The sequence below is a fragment of the Nycticebus coucang genome, chromosome 22 (genome assembly GCF_027406575.1).
Source record: "Nycticebus coucang isolate mNycCou1 chromosome 22, mNycCou1.pri, whole genome shotgun sequence".
Classification (NCBI taxonomy): Eukaryota; Metazoa; Chordata; class Mammalia; order Primates; family Lorisidae; genus Nycticebus; species Nycticebus coucang.
In genome coordinates, this window is record NC_069801.1 from 42386656 (window position 1) to 42405750 (window position 19095).

The following is a 19095-nucleotide window of genomic DNA, read 5'->3' on the forward strand; positions in this document are numbered from 1 at the left end:
ACCCGGTGGGCTGGATAAATGTCCTCAGCGGGCTGTAGTTTGAGGACCCCTGGATAGGTTTGCCAGTCTTTTAGGTCAGTGCCTCAAGTTAAAAGGGTTTTTGTTCTTTGTTTTGTTTTAGTTCTCTCACGTCAAAAATCTATAAATTTTGCATCAAATGAAAAGTTAGGGAAATTCTTACTTATTTTTATTTTCTTATTTTTATCTTAAGGTACTTCAGTAATATGTATAGTATGTAAAGTTTGTTGTTTAACATGATTTTTCTTCCTGTTATGATTTATAGAGCTGTATAATTTTTTTTAAAGTCAGATATAATTTTTTTATTACTGGTTAAATTTATAATTTCATTTAAGTCCTGTTGTGATCTATAGAGCTATATAATTCTTTTACTTATTTATTTTATTTTTTTTAGACAGTCTCAAGCTGTTGCCCTGGGTAGAGTGCCATGGTGTCACAGCTCACAGAAACCTCAAATTCTTGGACTTAAGCCATCCTCTTGCCTCAGCCTCCCAAGTAGCTGGGACTACAGACACCTGCCATGATGCCCGGCTATTTTTTGGTTGTAGTTGTCATTGTTGTTTGGCAGGCCTGGGCTGGATTTGAACCTGCCAGCTCCGGTGTATATGACTGGCGCTCTAGCCACTGAGCTATAGGCGCCAAGCCTATAATATATATTTCTTTAAAAGTTAGATACAATTTCTTTATTACTGGTTAAATTAATAATTCATTTAAGTCTTTATCCTAGCCATTGACCATTTATTTTTATCCATCTTATATGTGCAGTCATTTTAACATCAATTTTCAAAATCATTTACATTAAAGCTATGAACTTTCCATTGTTTTCTATGATTATTTTATTGTTAAAACTCAGGGGGAAAACATTTAGTTAAATATTGGAAAGGTAATGATTCTTTTTATTTTTTTTAAAACAGAGTCTCACTTTGTTACCCTTGGTAGAGTGCAGTGGTGTCACAGCTCACAGCAACCTCAAATTCTTGGGCTCAGGAGATTCTCTTGCCTCAGCCTCCCAAATAGCTGGGACTATAGGCTCCCACCACAACACCTGGCTATTTTTAGATATGAGATCTTGCTGTGGCTCAGGCTGGTCTTGAACTCATGAACTCAGGCGATCCACTTGCCTCAGCCTGCCATAGTGTTAGGATTACAGGCGTGAGCCACTGTGCCTGGCTATAATGTTATTTTTTTAAGATCAACTTTTTTTTTTTCTTTTTGGGACAGAGTCTCTCTATGTCACACTTGGTAGAGTGATGTGGCATCACAGCTCACTGCCACCTCAAACTCTAGGGCTTAAGTGATTATCTTGCCTCAGCCTCCCAAGTAGCTGGGACTACAGGCGTCCACCATAACGTCCTGCTATTTTTTGTTGCAGTTGTCGTTGTTTAGGTGGCCCGGGCTGGTTTTGAACCTGTCAGCCTCCATGTATGTGGCTGGCTGGTGCTGTAACCACTTGTGCTATGGGTGCCGAGCCAAGATCAGCATTTTTTTTTATTGGCATTTACTTGTCTTTTTTTTAATACCGTGGGTATTTTGTTTGCTCAGTCTTTTCTTTCTTTCTTTCTTTTTTTTTTTTTTCAAAGACAGAGTCTCTGTTGCCCTCAGTAGAATGCTGTGGTGTCACAGCTCATAGCAATCTCCAATTCCTGTGCTTAGGTGATTCTCTTGCCTCAGCCACCCGAGTAGCTGGGACTACAGGTGCCTGCCACAACGCCCGGCTATTTTTTGTTGCAGTTTTGCCGGGGCCGGGTTCAAACCCGACACCCTTGGTATATGGGGCTGGCGCCCTACCCACTGAGCCACAGGTGCTGCCTCTGCTCAGTCTTTTCTTATATTTCTGCTTTTCATATACGATTAGTTTGTTCACTTTCATTGTTAGATTTTATTTTTAAATTTAGGTAGACTACCTTATTTGTTGATTTTTCTCTTCTGAGCTCCACTTTCTTATTTTTTAGTTTGTTACGATCACAACTTGTATTCATTTTCACCAATCTCTAGGATTTAAAAATAAGATATAGTACTCTCAGATAGTACCAAGTTTGAATATATTTTTATCAAATACATAAAGTATAAAAAATTGAAAATTTTCATGCTTTAAAAAAGTTATTTTTAAAAAATATTTAAATTTATGTATGTATGTGTTTACTTTTGAGACAGTCTTGCTCTGTTGAATGAGCTAGAGTGTAATGGCCTTAGCCTGCCTCATAGCAAACTCAAACTCTGGGCTCAAGCAATCCTTCTGCCTTAGTGTTTCAAGTAGCTGGGACTACAGACATGTGCCACCATGCCCAGCTATTTTTACAAATAGAAAAATTTTGTTTAGTCTGGTCTTGAACTCCTGAGCTCGAGTGATCTTCCTCCCTCGGCCTCCCAGAGTGCTAGGATTTATAGGCATGAGCTACTGCGCCCAGCCTAACATTATTCACATAGGCATTGAATAACATTATTCACATACACATTTTTGATTTGTAAGTATTACTAAGTACATAATTTAATAAAAATAGATTGTGATTTTAACATTAACTATTCAAACTTTCTATCAATGTAAAAAATTGATCTCCTTTTTATGTTATCATACATTTAGACTGCACATAAATACATTTAGTAGTAATATAAATTCCTTAATACTGCAAAATATTTCCTTGTGCTGCTGTTATGAATACTGAGCTAAATTATGAATACCTTTAGAACCATGAATTAGAATAAAAAGAAATCAAGTAGTGGATGTTTGACTCTACTAGGAGACAACACTCTTAGGCAAGAAAACTATTATAATAGTTCATGGTATTAGAAGGATTTGACAGTTAATTTGTCTTTTTATTTATTTCTAAGATCTTGTGCTGCTCAAATATTCTATATTCATAGGCACAGTTCTCTCTGAAGTCTGCAGTTTCACAGCTCATAAATAGCATTCAGATAATAGTTGCCTTTTTTTTTTTTCCTGTAAGGACATAGGAAGAAAGATATGGACAAGTGTTTTCTTGGGGTCTGAACAGTGTAAGTCACATGAATGGATTTCTAAGATTCTACTTTGCCTGTGTAGAATGACAGATCTTGTAACATAGGCAGCCCATTTCTTTAATGAATTTTTTTGTGTGTTTGTATTATTTTGTGAGATCTCCGAAGTGAGAAGCCCATAGCAGAGGCTTTTCTTCTAAATGTCTTACATCCGGACAGGACTACATCTGGTTAGTATAATTTATATGTGGGTAACCAGCCAAAAAGATATTCAGGAAAGGCTACTTTTCCACTTATCACTGTTCTGATCTTAAACTCTCTGTGTCTTTTTGTTTTTTTAATAATGAGAATAATGGTAGCACATTTATATCATGGCTATGATGAGGACTACATTGGATTATGAGTACTACCTTTAAAGTACTCAGAATAGTAAGCACTTAATAAATGTTGGTTGTTGTTGTTATTATTATTATTATTATTATTCAATAGCTGGTCTTAGTTATTTGGGAATTAGAGGATATTGAATAGAATCGGGGCTCAGCCGTAACAGCTGCAAGCCTTAACTGGCGGTGGGGATAGACCAAGACTGGGACTTTTATAGCTGACCCTGATATCATCAAGAGGCTTTCCAAAGTGGTACCCAGTAATTGTTGAGAGGTGCTAGATTTCTGAGAGGGTGCTTGGTTATTTTTAGGACTTGTAGAGCAAGCTGTAAGGGCTGAATAGTTGGGCTAATATATGGAAAGGAAAAGTGCCTATAGCTACTAGGTGGGTTGAGTTTGCTTGAGTAATTAGAACTGTGGCTTTCAAACATTTTAGATATTGACCTTAATAACAAGTAGATTTTTCATTGTGACCCATTATATGTAATATAAATATATATTTGTATGTATTTCAGTAATAGATGCCACAAACATGAATTTTATAAACTAATACTTAGCCATGGTATGTTTGAAGCACTCTGATATTTTTTCTATTTCATTATATTTCCCTTTTTATTATTTATTTATTTATTTTTGAGACAGTCTCACTATGTCGCCTTTGGTAGAGTGCCTTGGCGTCACAGCTCACAGCAACCTCAAACTCTTGGGTTTAAGCGATTCTCTTGCCTCAGCCTCCAAAGTAGCTGAGACTACAGGTGCCTGCCACAACGCTTGGCTATTTTTTGTTGCAGTTGTCATTGTTGTTTAGCTGGCCCTGGCTGGGTTTGAACCTGCTAGCCTCGGTGCATGTGGCTGGCGCCGTAACCACTGTGCCATGGGCGCCAAGCCAATATTTCCCTTTTTAAAAAATGTTGATCCTGGTCCGTGTGCAGTGGCTCAACACTCTGGGAGGCTAAGTCAGGTGGATTTCCTGAGTTCAGGAGTTAGAGACCAGCCGAGACCCACTCTCTAAAAGTAGCTGGGCGTTATGGTGGATGCCTGTAGTTCCAGCTACTCCAGAGGCTGAGGCAAGAGAATCACTTGAGCTAAGAGTTTGAGGTTACTGTAAGCTATGACATCAGAGCACTGTACTGAGGGTGACAAAGGGAGACTATCTAAAAAAAATCAAATTCAATTAAAATAAATAAAATAAAATAAAAAATGTTGATGCTGACTTCCTAAATTGTTATCATGACTAAGTAAGGAACTATGGCCTGCAGTTGGAAATCCCTGGTTGTAGTATGAATTAATCCTTTGAACACTACCCTGGAAAAACAGTTTGACATATTTTGTCATCTAGATGAATGAGACAAGCCCATCAGATTTGGCAAGTTCTCTGAAGCAGGGGACAAGACTGTTGTTTCCTGTTTGGCTCCCTTAGCTGCCAGTGGTTAGCTCCACAGTTTACTTGATCATGTGCCTTTCTTCAGGCCAGGCTGTTTTTCTCAGATGGTTTTATATCTGTTGAGACTTATCTCCTCCTTTAGCTGAGAGATAGGTTGTGGAGGGCAAGACCTATAATAATAGCTAACATTTTCATAGTTCTTTAGTACCTTAATTATCTTCATTTTATAGGTGGGGAAACCACAGTATACACAAGTTAAATACCTTGTCCTTCAATAGAGTTCTTCTGCAGCTTACCTTAAGTATTATACACAATCTAGTTTCAGGGCTTATTTTCTTAACTTGACTTAGGGATTTTCTTTCTTTTTTTTTTTTTTTTTGTAGAGACAGAGTCTCACTTTATGGCCCTCGGTAGAGTGCCGTGGCCTCACACAGCTCACAGCAACCTCCAACTCCTGGGCTTAGGCGATTCTCTTGCCTCAGCCTCCTGAGTAGCTGGGACTACAGGTGCCCGCCACAACGCCCGGCTATTTTTTTGGTTGCAGTTTGGCCGGGGCCGGATTTGAACCCACCACCCTCGGTATATGGGGCCGGCGCCTTACCGATTGAACCACAGGCGCCGCCCAGACTTAGGGATTTTCTTACCAAAAGTTATTCAAATGATAAAAGAGTAATAGAAAATTGAATAAAAAATGATGTTGAACTTTGCAGGAGTACAGAGTTTATTTAAATTCAAATTCAGAATTTGAATAATGCGTTGAGTCCTAACATTAAAGCACCATCATCCTCTACCAGGCTTGGGTTTGAGAATGAATAATGTTGAAGAAATGCCCACATATTCTTAGCTCATTAATTTACCAATTTGATATCTTTAATATGCCTTCTTCTAATCTCTTGTCACTGCAACAGCTGTTTAGCCTGGCCCACGCCTCTGGGGTTAATAGTATTTCTGACACAGTATGAGTTTTCGAGTTGGTATGTACAGTTTCTGCCAGAGTCTTTACTGCTGCCAGGCCTCCCGGTTGGAGGTTGCAGCTGATTTGTGGCGGAGGGAGGTTGGTGCCTCTCACTGTGGGAACAAGGTGCTCTCTGTGGCTCTGATTTGTTGCAGGCAGAGTGTGAATGATGTCAAGCAGATCAGAGGACAGCTGATTCATTTGGGATCTGGAACTCCTCACTCTGCTGTCTCCTGTGCTCTTAGGTCTTTTTGGGGGGTAGGGGGTGATTCTGAATATCATGCTTTGGAGAAAAGTACTTTAATTTTTCCTGCAAGTTTGGGAAGCCTTTGTAAGTTTCCTTTGGCTGATAGACGGCATACCCTTTGTTGAGAGACCTTCCTGCCAAGACTCCAGTGTGAGGGCAAAACTTGAGTAGCCAGGAATATGATGAAACGGAGGAAAGAGAGACTGGGAGCACCATGCCTGCGGATTCAGTAAGGAGGCTGGGGTCTCTGACTGCATACTGGCAGATGTCAGGAAAAGAACTAATGCCAACTAACACTGCTTCATTTGCTTGGATGAATACTGTTTTAGAGATGTCTGTCAGGAAGAGGGCTGAGCTGGCTTCACTAATTCAAGGTCAAAATAGTGGCCCTTGACAGGGGCATGTGAGGTTTCATTTAGCGGTTCCTCGGTGGTTGGGGAACTGGGTTAACAGTGAAGACAGTTATATTTCCTTGCCTTGAAAGCAAATGTTTATTTAAAGTCAGCATGAAAGCTGCAAATACAAGCCCTGTGAATGTGAGAACAAATGGAAATGAAAAGTATCTCTTTTTGACTAAAGAGTATATTATTATTTTTGTCCATGGCCTGTCAGCTCAGGACCTCAGATCTGCCATGCAGATCCAAGCATGAATCCTTTAGAATGTGTCCTGAATTTTATGACTTTATTAGGTGAGGATTTCAAAGCTGGGGAATGGAAGAAGCCTTCCACTTCAGAGTGGCTTTTCCAAGAGCTATTCAGGCTTATTTAATGAAGAAGTGCTGAGTGAACTGATGAGTAAATTGGAGAATCAGTGAAAGAAGAGTCCTAGAATCCATTTCACCTCAGCTGCTTTACTCAGAGAATGGAGGGAGCACCCTTCAGATTCTCCACCCCTAAGTGGTAGCGCTTCCCCTGAGACAGTGTGGCCTACCCCAAGAACAGGTGTCTGCAGTGTCTGTATGCTTACTGATTGAATTAAGGATTCCACCAGACCTTGGAAAAGAGGACTTCTTTCAGATATATAACTAAGAGTATTGGCATACTTAAAAAAAAGAAAAACTTTTTATTCTCATACTGAGACAAAAGTAAAAGACCATTCAAAAGAAATTTTATCACTTATAACTTTAAATGTGTTGTTTGAGTTAATGGCCACTTGTTAGCAAAACTGAAATTTTTTAAATGAAATTTGTAGTTTAAGAAAACTTGAATGATCAAACAGCATGCTCTTCACATGTGGCAACACTGGTATTGGTGATCATTCTATCTGCTTTAGTGACTCTGAATTAGAAAAATACCCCCAGTAGAACTAATAGTAGTTTATAAATCACTGTTTCTTTTTCAAGCAATCCTTTAATCCAAGAGTATCTACCCTGTAGCCCTATAGGTCAGATGTGACACGTTGATTTTGTAAGGATTTTCTTGGCTTAATTTGTGGTGCCAGATATCACAGAAACTATGCCAGACCATTATTTTTGCTAACTAGCTTTTGTTAGTGTTTGTGTGTTTACTGTGTGGCCTAAGACAACTCTTTTTTTTTTTGCAGTTTTTGGCCAGGGCTGGGTTTGAACCTGCCACCTCCAGCATATGGGGCTGGCGCTCTACCCCTTTGAGCCACAGGTGCCACCCGACAACTCTTTTTCAAATGTGCATGCAGCAGAGAAAAATGAAGTCTGGACACCCTGATCCCATTTTTATAACAAGTTTGCAGAGTCATAATTAGGAGCAAAAAGAAAATGAGATTGGGTTTTCATACCTTTTTATAATCTCAGTTATATATCATCAGAATGGTTAAACCTTATTTTATGTGATTAGCCATTATTGGTTAACAAGTAAGTGCTAAGTGCCTTAATAATATGTTCTAATTAGCTCTAACATTCGATGGAGCTTAATTTTGAAATAGTTCCTGAGAAGAGTGAAATTTCTTTTTGAAGTTAGAAATTAACCCCAAATTAATGTTTTTACTTCTTGTGATTTTGAAAAAAACCTGTTGAGTTTGTGGAAATTTGGCTATGCTTGTAATTTAAACATCTGTCTGCCCTCCCCGTATTTTGTACTGACCTGAGAAATAAACTGAAGCCTGTTAGAAGGATAATGAGTAGGAAGGTGAAAATTTCCTTAAAATATATGTAATTAAGCACAAGTAGAATGTCATCATATCCATATGCTAAATAGAAGTAACAATACAGGAAACATCATTTTGAAACAGATCTAGTGCTTATGTGATACTTAAGTAATTTATTTTTACCTTGGAAATAAAATGTAGTTAAATATGGTGTGTGTATAGAAAACCATACTAATACAATAGTAACTTAAATCTGTCAATTGTATCTCCCAGTGATTTATGTTTTCAATCTAATGATCTTATTTAATAGTCTTCAATAAGATCCAACATATCTAAATGGCTAGATTGTTTTTCAGGGGAAAAAAGTGATCTGGGAAACTAAAATTTAAATAGAAGCAAAATTCATTATGCTGCGTTAAATGACATTTTATATACTACTCATCAGGGGAAAGTTAGTTATATATTATGTAACTAATAATTTATAAACTATTAGGAAATTTTAGTCATTGAACATTAACTGTTATCTGTTGCTTGCTAATTAATGAGTTGTAGTAAATTTGTGGTGTTTAGTTTGCCCAGAAGCCAATTCTAATAAACACTTTGAATAACCATAGCTTAAATTTTTAAATTTAATTCTGTGGATTAGGTTTTAGTTCTGTTGTCATTTTGTGCCAACACTGGTACTGAAGTAAGATATTTGAGGATGATTTTTGGCCACTTAATTTGCTTGAGCTTCTTGTCTAAACTAACCCACTTTGAAAATGTTTCTTTTTGGTTGAGAAGTTATCACTGACCCTGTTTTTTTCCTATTGTGGTACCTTGTCAGAATCTCCGCTCTTTGCCGAGGAGCTGAAGTGAATCAGCACATGTTTTCACCCACATTGACTCCAGCTCTGTCCCTCACTAAAATCCCATTTAGTGCTGATTGTGCTCTGGCTACTTCTCCTCTTGCCTTTTTCCTGAACCCACAAGCCCACAGCAGTCCTGGAAGTCCTTGTTCCAGCCACACACTGCAGTGGAGGTAAGAAAACCTGCTGTGCTGAGATTACTTTTGGCCTTGTAGGTAAAGCTCCCACTTCACTCTTTAATAATGGGGAGAAACTAAGAGTCACAGAGAAGAGTCTAGGGAATATTACAGATCTCTGCTATATTAAAAATTTCAGGAGAAAGGAGGGTATCTTACTAGTGCTTATGAGATAGTTGTGTGCCTATCTTGACTGTTGGACAGCTGTGAACTCTGACCTTTGATTACCTCATAGCACAACAAAATGGTATAATTCTTCAGAGGTTAAAAAGTCCAACTCTCACATTTTATACAGTAGGAGAATTTGAGTCTAAAATTGGTTAAATGAGGCCAGGTGTGGGGTCACGCCTGTAATCCTAGCACGCTGAGAGGCTGAGGAGGGTGGATTGCTTGCGCTCAGGAGTTCAAGACTAGCCTGAGCAAGAGTGAGACCTCTCTACTAAAAGTAGAAAAACTAGCTGGGCATTGTGGTGCATCCTGTAGTCCCAGCAGAGGCAAGAGTATCACTTGAGCTCAAGAGTTGGAAGTTGCTTTGAGCTATGATGACGCCATAGCAAACTGTCCAGTGAGACAGAGTGAGATGCTGTCTCAAAACAAAAACAAAACAAAAAAAAAACCCGCAAACAATTAAATAATTAGTTCAGGTTGATGAAAATAGCTCTTCTCAGATTTCTTTCTGCCTTCTTTTTCATATATTCAACATTATTTGATTATATACTATGTACTAGGCAGTGTTTCAGCCATGAAAGACAAAGTGATGAATACAAAGTGATAAAATCCCTGTCCTCAGCTTAGATTCTAGTGGAGGGATATAGACAAACAAATTAATGGTTAAATATATAATACAATGAATGGCCTTAAGTGCTACTGCAAAACATACAGTAGGATAAAGGAGCAGGGAATATGGGAGCCAAGGGATGACATGTTATGCACAGTGGTCAGAGAGATCCTTGAAAGTGAGGAAAGACCTGAAGTCCTGGAGCCCAGAGTGGAGATTCTAGAACAGCAGTTCTCAACCTGTGGGTCGTGGCATTAGGAAGGTTGGAAGATTGAGAACCACTGTTCTAGAGGAGGAGTGTTCTAGATAAGAGGCAGTGTTAAGTGCCAAGGGCCTGATGGAAGAGCTTGCTCTGCATGTTTTTTGTGCCCCACAGAGTCCATTGAAGCTGGTGCAGAGTAAGTTAGGTGGAAAGTGGTAAAAGTGAGGTCTGAAGTGTAGTGGGGAGCCAGATTAAAGAACTTTAGAGGCTATTATGAAGACTTCTGTTTTTTTAATAAGATGATTAGCTATTGGAGGGTTTGTAGCAGATATGATCTGACTTAGAGGGAATGATCACTTGAGTAATAGTTAAAAGGCTGCTGGCGACTCGGAGCCCGTAGCTCAGTGGGTAGGGCACTGACCACATACACAGGGCTGACGGGTTCGAACCCAGCCCAGGCCTGCTAAACAACAATGACAGCTACAACCAAAAAAATAGCTGGGTGTTGTGGCGGGCGCCTGTAATCCTAGCTACTTGGGAGGCTGAGACAAGAGAATCACTTAAGCCCAAGAGTTTGAGGTTGCTGTGAGCTGTGACTCCACGGCACTCTACCAAGGGTGACATAGTGAGACTCTCTCAAAAAAAGAAAAAAAAAAAAAAGAAGAAGAAGAAAAATGTCTGCTGTTATAATCTAGGGAAGAGACAAGGGTTGTTTGAATTCATGATGGTATACATGGTAAAAAGTAATCAGATGTAGGATGTCTTGTGAAGGTAGAATTGATAGGATTTATTGGATTAGATGCAGGGTTATTGGATTATCTTAGAAAAAGATAAGGATGACAGAAGATTTAGGGCTGAACAGCTTTAAATTTGGAGTTGCTATGAACTAGGACTGCAAAAATTACAAAAGATAGCTAATTAGACATTCATTGAGAGATTTGGGAGGCCTGGGCCAAAGGTGTAATTAGAAATTGGCACCATGTAAATGATATAAATCATCTGATTTATGGCTCTTCCAGTGAGGGATGATTAATAGAGAAGAGATGGCCAAAGATTGAGCCTTTGGACAGTCGGACTTTTAGAGGTTGGAGATAATGAGGAATTAGCAAAGGGGAGACTAAAATAGAGTAGCTGTTCAGGAAGAAGACTCAGGAGAGAAGTATCTTGAAGCCAATTGAAAAAGAATTTTTCAGAAAGGAAGATGTGATTGATCAGTAGCTATTTGTCAAGATTTTTATTAGGAAAAAAGTAATCTGAAAACTAAAAATTTAAGTGGAAGCACAATGTATTATATAGATTTAAGAGACTTTATTTGATACAGAAGTTCACTCCCACAGACAGTTTTGAACAGTGTTAGACTCTTGTAGGTCAATGTCAAGGGCTAACTCCTCCTAGAAGGCACCCCTTCCAGGAATTTTCATCCTTGGTGTATGAGGCTGAGAAAGATTATTATAAGTTGGGTAGCTGTAGCTGAAGGTATTTATTTCCAGTCTTAACACATGGCTTAAAGTAGCACCTCTTGGCACCTGTGGTCTCAGAACATATAACCTAGAGTAGTGTCTAGCAGCTTTGGGCATGAAAACTTGTTAAATTTCATATTAAAAATTTTTTTTTCCTCCTGACTTATTCATGTTTGGACACTGTATAGTGCCTCATTTCATTCTTCCTTTGTGTCCCATCCAGGGTACTAGTTTAGTGATATGACAAGATGATTTTAACTGGTTTACTGGATATTTTCATATTCCCTTGAATGCTCTTGAGATTTTGAGAGTGCAGTTATTCGGAAATAACTTGATCATTTTGAGGATTACTTGTAGGCTTTGTTTGGTGGGACCAGAGCAGCACTGGTAATACTGCTTACTACTAAGGTAATACTTACTGCTAAGGTAATACTTTCCAAATATTCTGCTTGATGTCAGTGTATTGTGAATTTTTCTACACAGGCTGGTGGGAACATGAACTGTTCCTGGCACTGTGTGAGCTCTAGGGAGGATGCCTGCTCATTTTCTTAGTCTCCTCACTCAATGTGCTGGTTAGTACTCAGTGAAACACATGAGAAGAGCTCCCTGCAGATCTCCACAGTCCCCTCTGTATAGCTCTCTCCTCTCTGGTCCCCTGCCTTGCAAATTCTGGCCATCCTAGCCTCCCAGGTTCTCAATTCTGTCTCATCAACTCAGGATACTCTGGGGCTCTTTTTGGCTGATCCCTAGACATGTTCTCCAGGTAGCAAGCTGGAGCAATCTTAGGCCTTACTTTGTATGTTTCCCTTCTGTTCTTTGTCTGTAAACTGTTGTTTTATGTGTTTCATCTGGTTTTTTGGTTTTTAAGGCACAAGGATAAATCTGATCTGCGTTTTCCCGTAAAGGTAGACAGCACAACTTCAATTTTCCTAATATTTTGAGCTCATGCTTCTATTATTAGATGCAATTATTGCTTTATGAAGTTATTGGTTCACATAGTAGATAAAACCAGTAGAAGCAGGACAGATTCTTTTTACTTTAATTATTTTATTTTGCTTAGTCAAGAAAAATTAAGAAATTAAATAATAAAAATAAGAATAGGTAACATCTGCTAAACATTTACTGTGTACTAAGCATTTTCCATCTAAATAGTCTTGATGTGTGGAATTTAATCCTCACAATACTCTGTTTAGGTGGCTAATATTTGTCTATTTTAATGATGAGGTAGATGATGCAAGTATGTCTGTTTTATAGATGAAGATATTTTTAATCCAGAGGACTTAGGAAAATTAATAATAAGCAGAAGAAACTGGCATTAAGCCTCATAGCATCATCTCTTATGCCTGTAGTCTTTTTTTTTTTTTGAGACAGAGCCTTAAGCTGTCACCCTGGGTAGAGTGCGTGGCATCACAGCTCATAGCAACCTCCAAATCCTGGGCTTAAGCCATTCTCCTGCCTCTGCCTCCCAAGTAGCTGGGACTACAGGCGCCCACCACAACACCCAGCTATTTTTTGGTTGCCACCATCGTTGTTGTTTGGCGGGCCCTGGCTGGATTCGAACTCGCCAGCTCGGGGGTATGTGGCTGGCGCCTTAGCTGCTTAAGCCACAGGCGTCGAACCTGATGCCTATAGTCTTAACCCCTCTCCCATAATGTTTCTGATGCGCAATTAAGAATTTAAAAAGTTGGAGGCCCCTGTGGCTCAAAAGAGTAGGGCCCTGGCCCCATATGCTGGAGGTGGCTGGTTCAAACCCAGCCCCTGCCAAAAACTGAAAAAAAAAAAGGCTCAGCGCCTGTGGCTCAAGCAGCTGAGGTACCGGCCATATACACCTGAGCTGGCGGGTTCGAATCCAGCCTGGGCTGCCAAACAATGACGCTGCAACAACAACAACAAAAAATAATAGCCAGGCGTTGTGGCGGGTGCCTGTAATCCCAGCTACTTGGGAGGCGGAGGCAAGAGAGTCGCTTGAGCCCAGAAGTTGGAGGTTGCTGTGAACTGTGATGCCAAAGCACTCTACCCAGGGCGACAGCTTGAGGCTCTGTCTAAAAAAAAAGTTAACAAATTCTGAGTACTTAATACCTCCCAGACACTCCTGAGCACTTTAAAGTTCGTAGTTATTCAGGCTTTTTAACAGTTCTATGAGGTAGGTAGTATTAGTGTACGCATTCACATGTGAGGAAGCTGGGATATTGAGAGATTAAATAAATTGCTGAAGATAACAGAACTGGGAAAAAACAGAACTGGGAATAAAATTGGGCATTTTGGCTTTCAGAGGTCATTTATTAACAACTACACTGTTTTGTTTCTCCATCTAAGGTATTTTCTTTATGTAACAGAGTATGGTCTGAACTTCTGTAAGTTTTGCAGTCCCAGGTCTTGTCTTTTTCCAAGGTGACAAATTCGTAACATTCTTTAATAAGGGGCTGAGAGTGGTGGTTTATACTTTTAATCCCAGCACTTTGGGAGACCAAGGTGGAAGGATCACTTGAGGCCAGTTGTTTGAGACCAGCCTGGGCAACAGTGAGACCCCATGTCTTAAATAAATAACTAAATAGATAAATCTTCTCTAGGGGTGGGAATTGGTATTTCTACAGTTCATTGTCACTTCTAGGCCATTCCCTTTATGACAGTCTTTTTGAAACCTCTTCTCTTCTTTTAGGTCTCTGTAATTTCATCTTGTTGTCTCATGGCTGTCATCCGTTGATGTAGTTTTGTTTTCTGTACTCCCATTGAGAGGCTAACACAGAGTCAGTGCTCAGTGAAGACAGTGGTGAACCTCCATTGTACAGAATCCTTGCCGTGAACATGTGCCTATTGAACTTTACTGTTATTAAGCAAGTGAGCAAGTAAAGTGGAAAGAGAAAAAAGTTCTGGTAAGCAATGTAAGTGAAGAACTAAACATTGAAAGCTATTGGCAATCTATTTCAACCTTTATTTGAAAAATAGACCCAGAAGAGAGGGAGCTAGGGTACACACAAATACCGCCACTTCCCAGTTTTCATATTTGGATGTCTTTTATCCCTTTTGGAGGAGTGTAACTGTTGTTATTGGCTGAATTTTGTCCCACCAAAATTCATAGATTGAAGCCCTAACCCCCACTACCTCAGAAGGTGACTGTATTTAGAGATAGGCTCTTCAAAGAGGCAGTGAAAGTTAAATGAGGGCATTGCAGTAGACCCTAATCCAATATGACCTGTATCCTTATGAGAAGAGAGAATTAGGACACAGACCTACACAGAAGGAAGGCCATGTCAAGGCAAAGGGAAAAGATAGCTATTTACAAGTCAAGGAACAAGGCTTCAAAGAAACCAACTTTGCCAACACCTTGATCTTGAACTTCTGGCCTCCCAAACTGTGAGGAAATAGATCTGTTGTTTGGGCCACCCAGTCTATGATACTCTGTTATGGCAGCCTAGCAAACTAATAAAGTTATGGAGGCTTTTGGCTGCATTAGCCCAGCATCCCTTTGTCTCATGGTATAGTGAGAACTGGCCCTGCTGAAAATCTCAATTAACCCTTAATTGTGTCTTAGGTGTGGTCTTAGGACCTTACAGATTGTTGCCTATAATAATTTGAAGGACAATCAAAACACAGTTTTGAAATGATACCCACTCTAGCTCTATATTACCTTTGTGTTTGTTCATTGATTAGAAATGATGGGTCTGTTTAGGAGGGAAGTTGATGCTAGTTCTTAAGTGTCTCAGAAGGATGTTATTGACCTTAAGAGGCATCATAAATATGAATGAGTCAAACAACCTCTAACCTTTAATCAATTTGTATATCTTCTAAGAATATGTGTTCAGGGTATTGATTGGCACTCAAGCATAGATACTGCATTTTTAGCATAACTATTTGAAAGAGTGCTAATTAGAGTCTGTGGTATAACTAGTGTCCCTGAAGATAGAGGAGCCAGTTGTGTTAATGGCTGTTCACTGTTCAGCTGTAGGCTTGCTAGGGATAGAAGTTGGAAGTCACAACTACAACAGGGACCTTACCTAAAAAATGCTAATGTAACTTAACATTCGTACCCTCATATTAACTTGGAAAAAAAGAAAGAAGTTAGATGTTAGCAACTTCCTAGAATATAGAATGACTTAGGTTTTGAATCAGTTCTGAATTGCCAGAGACTTTGTCAGGCCTAAAATAGGAGAATGTGCAGCAAGAAATCCTTATTAGAGTTGTGTTTATATTGGAATAGTTCTTATGAGTTTAGCCCATTTCCTATTGCATAGGAATTCCTTCCATACTGTGTCTAGCAAAAAGCTGTTCAGCTTTTGCTTGAACATTTTAGCAAGTTCTCTACAATGCTTGTAGCCTTTGGTACTAATTCATCCCTGGGGCCCCTCCTGTGTCACATGTGTGAGAGACTTTCTATAGATTTATATGGCAGATGGACAGGTGTTCCTTTGGGCCTTCTCCAAAGCTAGTCAGCCTTTGAAACTCCTTTTTGGTAGGGTCAAGATTATTTCCTGCCAAAGAGGAAACACTATTTTCATTTTACCAACACCTGCTTTTCTTATCTTTCTTTTTTAAAACAACTGCTTTTCAAAGTATCCCCCAAAGAGGAACATCTTCAGAACTTGTTCTTATCAATGGCTCTGCTGCATACCAGTGGTAGGCAAATTACTCATTCTTCACTTCTTTCTACCTTGGTTTTCTACATCATTAAAATTAAAATTGGTATAATGATACTACTTGAAGGGTTGTAGTAAGGATTAAATATATGTAAAATATTATTGCTTAGAATACTACCTGGGCTGCTATAATAGCTATTTTGTTGACCACTGTTAAAAAACTCAGATGTTGCTGATCCTTAGCACTTCAGTTTGTTTCCATTAATTTCCTCATATTCTTATTTTCCCATGGACAGCTGTGGGTGTTGCTTACCCTATGTCCATAATATGGAAGATTATTAGCGAAGATAAGGCTATGGCAGCTGGGTGCCCTCCTGCCCTCTCCTGCAGTCTCACTCATCGTTGTTACTGGCCTGTTGGGGCTCACACGGATATGGACTGAAATGAGAAACACTCTGAATTACATTCTTACAAAAGAACCATTTTGGGGAAGTGGGGAAAGTCTATCAAAATAGTTTTAAGATGTTTCATTCTTCCTCTTGTGTTAGGGAAGAGCATCTTGAGAGTATCTTCAGGAGAAGTGATTCTCTTCTTAGAGGCAGGAAAAGTTGTTTTCTTTTATAATGGAAAGGTAAAAAAAAAAAAAAAAAGAATAATAGCTGTGATTTAACTTCAGGAAACTTTATGGTAGGTAACTTTTCATAGATCCAGGCTTTAGGTAACTAAATAAACATAAAATTTTGATTGGCTAGATGCCAAATGCTTGCTCTTGACTAAGAGCAGGAAGCTGAAGCTTTCTAGGGTACTGTTTCTGAAACTAGAGAAATTTTGTTTACTGAATTAAACATTGTATTATGGAAAAATCTCAAAATCATTCAAAAGGAGGGAGTCATGGCTTAGCGGCCGTAGCTCTGTGAGTAGGGCACTGGCCACATACACCGAGGCTGGTGGGTTTGGGTTTGAGTCTGGCCCGCGCCTGCTAAACAACAGTGACAACTGCAACCAAAAAAATAACCGGGCGTGTGGCGGGCACCTGTAGGCCCAGCTACTTGGGAAGCTGAGGCAAGAGAATCGCTTAAGCTCAAGAGTTTGAGGTTGCTGTGAGCTGTGACATCACAGCACTCTACTGAGGGCAACATAGTGAGCCTCTGTCTCAAAATAAATAAATAAATAAATAAAAGGTAGGGAGTCGTATTATGCCCCCCATGTCTACATTGTCACTCTTGGTCAGTACTATCTCATCCCCACCTATTTTCTTTTTGTCTCAATTATTTTAAAGGAAGTCCAGATTTCATGTCATTTCATCTGTAAATATTTCCATTTATATCTCTAAAGGTAAAAACTTTAAAAACATAATCAGTATATCATTATCACACTCAAAATAATAATTTATCAATATCATCAAATATCAAGTTAGTGTTCAAATACTGTACAGTTTTTTTTTTGGAATCAGTAGCCAAAATGTGCCAACACAGTACATTTAGTTAATAGGTCTCTTTAAATAGAATGACCATATTATTTATTGTCTAAATTAGGACGCCTTTGATAATGAAATAAAGGGGATTCTATTAAAAAATATACTTGCATAACAGGCATAAGCCTGTTAAAGAAAAAAATTGGGGCTGGGCACAGTGGCTCATACCTATAATCCTAGCACTTAGGGAGGCTGAGGCAGGAGGGTTACTTGTATCCTGGAGTTAGAGACCAGCCTGAGCAAGAGCAAGACACTGCCCCTCCTAAAAATAGAAAAATAAACAGGGTATGGTGACGTGCACCTGTAGACACAGCCACTCAGGAGGCTGCTGCAGGAGGTTTGCTTAGCTCTGGGAATTTGAGGTTACAGTGAGCTATGTTGATGCCACTTTACTCCAGCCCAGGTAGCAGAGTGAGACCCTGCCTCAAATAAAACAAACGGAGGAGGTGAATATTTGGTCACTCTACTTTTAAGTCTCTTTTAATCTAGGTTTTTCTACCCATTCTCTCTTTTTTTTTCTCTTGCAATTAATTTGTTGCAGAAAGTGAATTGTCCTTGTGTGTCCTGCATTCTGGGTTTTGCTGATTGCATTTCTGAGAGGTTATTTAACATATTTTATGACCCTTATATTTCATGTAGGCTTTATCTATTCTGTTTTGGAGGGAGTGGGAAAAATACTTAGTAGTTCAGTGTGTGTCTGTCATGGGGCAGGTAATTTCAGTTTTCTTTTTTTTTGCAGTTTTTGGCCGGGGCCAGGTTTGAACCCACCACCTCCAGTATATGGGGCCTGCACCCTACTCCTTTGACCTGCAGGAGCCACCCTAATTTCAATTTTCTTCCCTGTTTTGTTAGTAGTGGTCATTGTTAATTTACCTCTAGATCCATTATTTTATTAGGAATTTACAAAAGATGATAATCCCATTTACTTTCTATTTCTTAGGTACAATATTTAACACAAAAGAAATTTCCCTCCAGTCTATGTTTACCCTGAGGTACAGTTAGCTACCCTTACTCTTGAGTTGGTTTAGCCACACTCTTGTTCCTAAGTCTTCAGCCTAAAGGCTCATCACTTCCTTTGTTGGTTTCACACCTACTGATTACTGCTTTGTGGTGAAGGTGGTTTGCCCAGAGCAGTGCAAGGGGCATTGTTTTGTTTTATTTTTGGTGAAGGTCTGTGAAGCTTGCCATTTAAGTAGCTAACCACTTGATCGGCCAAAGAAAACATTGGCTTTCTGTCCCATGTGTAAAGATGAAGCATCTGAGGTAGTCAATCCTTATTATATTGACTCTGGGACTCTGAGAGGTGGGAGTGGATGCAGATAATAGGAGGTGCCAGTGTTGATTCTGATTTCCTCATCTTGACAGATAGGTTGGGCTCAGGGATAGAGAGTCTTGCTGTTAAGGAACTAGCACACTAGGGATAGAAGAGTCAGAAAGACGAATCATTTGCAGTGTTCTTGGCATTGAAAAATTAACTTTCATGTCATTATTTATTTGCTAATGCATACATATTTTCATATTTATCTTCAGGATAAATTCCAAGAACTGGGATCACTGAGTCAAAGAGTAGATGTATATG

At 39.2% G+C, this 19095-nt stretch overlaps 1 protein-coding gene across 8 annotated transcripts in view; it reads left to right on the forward strand.

Annotated features, from left to right (window-relative positions):
- MAST2 (microtubule associated serine/threonine kinase 2) overlaps positions 1 to 19095 on the forward strand; it is a 221091-nt gene that overhangs the window by 104807 nt on the left and 97189 nt on the right. The window contains exons 1-2 of one of the 8 annotated variants that reach the window (XM_053576311.1): positions 5896 to 6171; positions 8831 to 9025. The exons of 4 other annotated variants lie outside the window; for them this stretch is intronic. In XM_053576311.1, the coding sequence (XP_053432286.1) occupies positions 6122 to 6171; positions 8831 to 9025 (245 nt within the window). In that variant the 5' untranslated portion in view covers positions 5896 to 6121. Of the gene's footprint in view, positions 1 to 5895; positions 6172 to 8830; positions 9026 to 19095 lie in introns of those variants that run through there. 3 more of the 8 variants (XM_053576312.1, XM_053576313.1, XM_053576314.1) reach the window with 3 other exon arrangements.